The 4,247-nt window shown below is 46.7% G+C and overlaps 1 protein-coding gene across 1 annotated transcript; it reads right to left on the bottom strand.

Moving 5' to 3' along the window:
* Positions 1 to 1,005: 1,005 nt before the first annotated feature.
* LOC147866459 (putative fucosyltransferase 8) lies at positions 1,006 to 2,833 on the bottom strand. The gene has a single exon (XM_087316903.1). It carries the CDS (start codon positions 2,699 to 2,701, stop codon positions 1,064 to 1,066), a length of 1,638 nt encoding a protein of 545 aa, XP_087173029.1. The 5' UTR covers positions 2,702 to 2,833; the 3' UTR covers positions 1,006 to 1,063.
* Positions 2,834 to 4,247: the final 1,414 nt, after the last annotated feature.

The following is a 4,247-nucleotide window of genomic DNA, read 5'->3' as shown; positions in this document are numbered from 1 at the left end:
AAAGTCTAAAGGATGAAATGACTTGCATAAATAGGCCGTGAACATAATGAATTGTATGTAAATCAATAGGCTCGTCATATTCTCGTAATTAGTACTTCTCAAAATGGGGTTGTAACTTCTTAAGTCTTTTCTAGATCAAGGGGTCACTCATTCATGGCTTTGATTTGAAGCCCAAGTCAAGGCTTTCCCATGAAAGCCTATATTAAAGTAATGCGTTTGATATCTCAAAATAAACTTTTGGGATATTTATTTGTGATCTTTGTAGAATCATAGGCTTCGTTTGGCATGGTTGAACATAGATTCTAATTGTGTTAAAGGCATCACTTTGTGTTTTGTAACATGTTGCATTTGTTTGACTCAAATTTCAAATGTTAGGAGAACAACAAAATGATATGTGTATTTTCTTCCATTTTTCGCCCTTTGCGAGTACTTTGTTTCTTTTGCACAAAGCTTCAATAATGCTCTCAAATACATATGTAAAACAATTGATATATATGCTACTTTATTTGAGCATCACAAGTTAGGTTAGAAAGTGACCTTGTTTAGGAAGGTTCGAGAAATAGATGTCCAAGTAAGTGAGATAGAAAATAAACGCTCTTGCTTATTTCCCCATTCTTGTTAAGTTGTAACTATAAATACCATGTAAATTGCCTTCATGGGCAAGAAGTGATATGATCACTTTAATCGTTATAAGATTAAATTCTATTAGTTTCGCTTATATTTTGAACATAACTTCAAATGAATGTGTTGGACCTATATATGCATTTCCAAACTATTTCGGGTTCATATCCATCGTGACTTGATGAAATATACGCAATTTTTTGATGTGTTACACCCTAATTGTGTACCTTATAAATAATTGGTTAGGAGAGTGTATTGTGTGAGAGTCGGCCAAAATGCTCGTGTCACAACCATCAAGAAATGCGCGACTCAAAAGTCGTAGATCACAAGCTTGTGTATTGTATATCTAAAGGGGTATGTAAAAAATGCTATAGAAATATCTAACAAAAAATGGTAGGTCCCTTTAAAAAAGCAAATTGCACAACTTTGACATGGACAACATTCACGGATGACCAAATAAAGGCGAGAGCGAGAGCATCGGAGACATCGAAGGGTCATGTTTGTGGACAAGTTGCAAGCCATTGAGTTGATCCTGGCAAGTTCGAACATGAGCAACGAGCCACGTGGTGTGTTCGGTGGTGAGGGTGCTAGGCTTCACGCACCAAAGGCGCATGGGATAGTGTGTACACGGCTCGACGGACTGGCCGGGGGGGCATGCATGCAAGTCCGATGCGGAGGCATTCTTCTTGAAGTCGAGAATGTACGGGCGCACGGCTCCGAGGCCGTGCGCCACGTAGCCGAACGTGGAGTGGGAGCTCGTCACGAGCGCGTCGCTGAAGCCGAGGAGCCACATCTCGGCGAGGGCCATGCGGATCTCGGAGTCGGTGTTGGACTGGCGGACCATCTCGGACGCGGTGTGGACGCGGACGAAGCGTCCGTCCGAGGGGGTGTGTTGGGCGTACCTCCATCCGAGCTCCCGGGAGTAGGCGCCCTGAAGGGAGGCGACGAGGACGGCCACGTGGACGGGCGCAGGGGCATAGGCATAGGCATCGGTGGTGTCGTTGTCGTTGTGACTACTGGTAGGGGTTCCTTGGGGTGAGGTAGGGAGGAGGTCGGGGAGTAGATTGTGGGTGACGAGGCACTTCTCGAGCTGTGCGTAGGCCGAGGGCTCGTAGATCGCGGGGTTCTTGTTGCCGTGGAGCCTCACCTGGACGCCCACGCGGGCACGGGCATCGGCCAGGTAAGCAACGTAATGGCGCTTCACGATGGCCCATATGGGGTTGGACGGGAGAAGCAATGTCCGGCCCAGCGCAGTGAAGACGGACGTCTCTGCATCTGCATCTCCATCTGCAGGAGGCGACGAAGAAGAAGACGAAGACGAAGACCTGTCGCCTCCATCAGACGCCATGGGGAACATGGAATTGAGCTTCGGGAAGAACATGGGCATGAAGAATAGCTCCGTCACGTGGTACTGGTTGCTGGTCCACCCCACCCACCTCGCCCCCCTCGCCATCGCTCTCTGCGTCTCCTCGCAGAAGAAGCTCTCGTCCTTCCGCCTCCTCACGTGATTCAGGTTCAGGTTCAGAGCCCGTGGCCACGACGCATTGCCTCCGGCGGCCGCAGCATCATCCCACAGATCGATGTCCGTCTCTGCTAAGCTGGGGCTCCCATCCATCTCTGCATACGGGAAGGTCTCCGGTAGGGCCCAGCTAGACTCCCCGAAAGGCTCGCACAGGTGATCGTTCAGATTCTTCCTAGTGTCGATGAGGAGCACTCGGTCTGTGAGAAGCGCGTAGGTGAATGCGGACACGAGGGACAGTAGTCTGTTGCCGAGACCAGGCAGGTGAATACGGCTCTCTAGATAGACCAGGTATTGGCATGATCCACCATCGCCAGGATCGGGAGTCTTCCCCATCTCCGATGATTCGTTGGAGGAGGAAGGAGAAGAAGAGAGGAAGAGGGAGCTGAGGTTCTTGCCCACAGTGCATGCCTTGTGCAAGTTCTGGTACCTGTGCAAAGCGGCAGTGAATTCGCGTGTGATGGTGGCTTCCCTGCGATGGGGAGGGAAGAACTGGGCATGCTCAGACCTACTGAGGCAGCGAGGGTCCGCGGCCGCGGCCGCGGCATTGGCATTACCCATGGGAGGAGCATCGGTCCGGGGGATGCCGATGTTAGTGCGGAGAATGCTATGGAGGTAGTCCAATGTTAGGGTAGGGAAGAAGGAGGGGAGGACATGAAAAGGAGAGGGTGTCGATTCAGATTCATATTCAAATGAAGAAGAAGAAGAAGAAGAAGAAGAAGAAGAAGAAGGATGGATAAAAGCGAGGTGGGGTTGTTGGAGGATGGCAATGGAGAGGAAAGATGAGAAGGTAATGGCGAACATAACTAACAAGAGGAGGAAAGAGACAGAGCAGGTGGAGGCCATGAGGAGGAGGTTGGACGAGGAGGAGTTAGGCTTAGCTATGGTGTGCTTCCTCATTGTACTGTGGACTGTAGTAGCTAGCTCCTCTACCTGGGGGTTTCTGATTCTCTGTGGAATTTGCAGCAGAGAAGGATTGAATAGATAGATGGATGGAGAGGAGATGGGCAAATTATGAGAGAGACTGTGAGTTCAGAACCAGAAGCCTCTTGTCTCTCTATCTTCTTTTCCATACGTTTAATAAAGAAGAGAAAAAAAAAAAGTTTAAAGGAGGAAGGAGATTGAAAAGGCTTTAGCACAAGGTTCACATGTCACCACAACTCAAAACACTCTTTTGTTCTCTATAAAAACTTACCCCCCCCTCCATGTATGTAAAAAACATCATTGTTGATGTGAATAATAGCATATCATCATAGCTCGGCCCATGGACCCTAAGCACTGACGAGAGTCTTTTAGTTCTTCACTAGTCTTTTATTGTATGACAAGAGGCATACAATAATGTATAGTATTCATGCACCAACCTCTACGGAACGAACTTTCCTAGAAGCAAAACCTCGTTTCTTTGTCTCTCAAACCAAGTCAGGTTTGAGGGGATGTTACAAATACAAATCCAAAGATGAACCTTGTGCTTCTTCTTTTTTCTTTTTCCTAAAAAAATATCCTCCATTGGTATTAAAATGAAAGTGGCCAGAGGCCATGTACAAAATAGGCTAATATTACTTCGAATATTGTAAAGCCATGCCGAATGACTCTAGGCGGTCTTTCTAGGTAAGATAAGTAAGAAAAAAACCCCTCGCCAATCTTTATAGGCAAAGAAATTACAATGATGCCATACCATTATCCAAATCAGAGAAATGCCCATGCTTTGCATTTGTTCAAATGAATCGAGTACTTTGTGGCCTTGTCCATGCTGGACATATGTTATAATGAGTGCATTCCAAGCTATTCACATCTTGAAAACCAAACTTTTCCAACACTTCCTTGGTTGTTCCAAACCCACCACATTTGTCATACATGTCCATCGAAGCATTGCCCAATACCATTATATCACTGTCCACAAGAGCCATATCCGCTTTTCCCTTGTCAATAGCTTCTACACTTCCACAAGCCTTTGTTACGGCAAGCTAGGAGACCACCTGTAAAGGAAAAAACAATCTCCAACATGTAAAAACAAGTCCATTTTATCATGATTGCATTCCAAATGGCCACATTTGTAGTTAGAAGCGTCTGAACCATCTTCCTTTGCCCCTTGTCATGGTTTTAAAAA

This window comes from Azolla caroliniana, unplaced genomic scaffold (assembly GCF_043228905.1).
Source record: "Azolla caroliniana isolate FFs.n. ecotype wild unplaced genomic scaffold, voAzoCaro1.0.p SCAF_3, whole genome shotgun sequence".
NCBI classification, from domain to species: domain Eukaryota; kingdom Viridiplantae; phylum Streptophyta; class Polypodiopsida; order Salviniales; family Salviniaceae; genus Azolla; species Azolla caroliniana.
The sequence above is the reverse complement of the archived record's forward strand: the minus strand, read 5'-3'. Positions and strand labels throughout refer to the sequence as shown.

What these genes read in the sequence shown, in the direction of transcription:
- LOC147866459 (XM_087316903.1), bottom strand. Translation starts at nt 2,701, where the DNA reads ATGGGTAATGCCAATGCCGCGGCCGCGGCCGCGGACCCTCGCTGCCTC.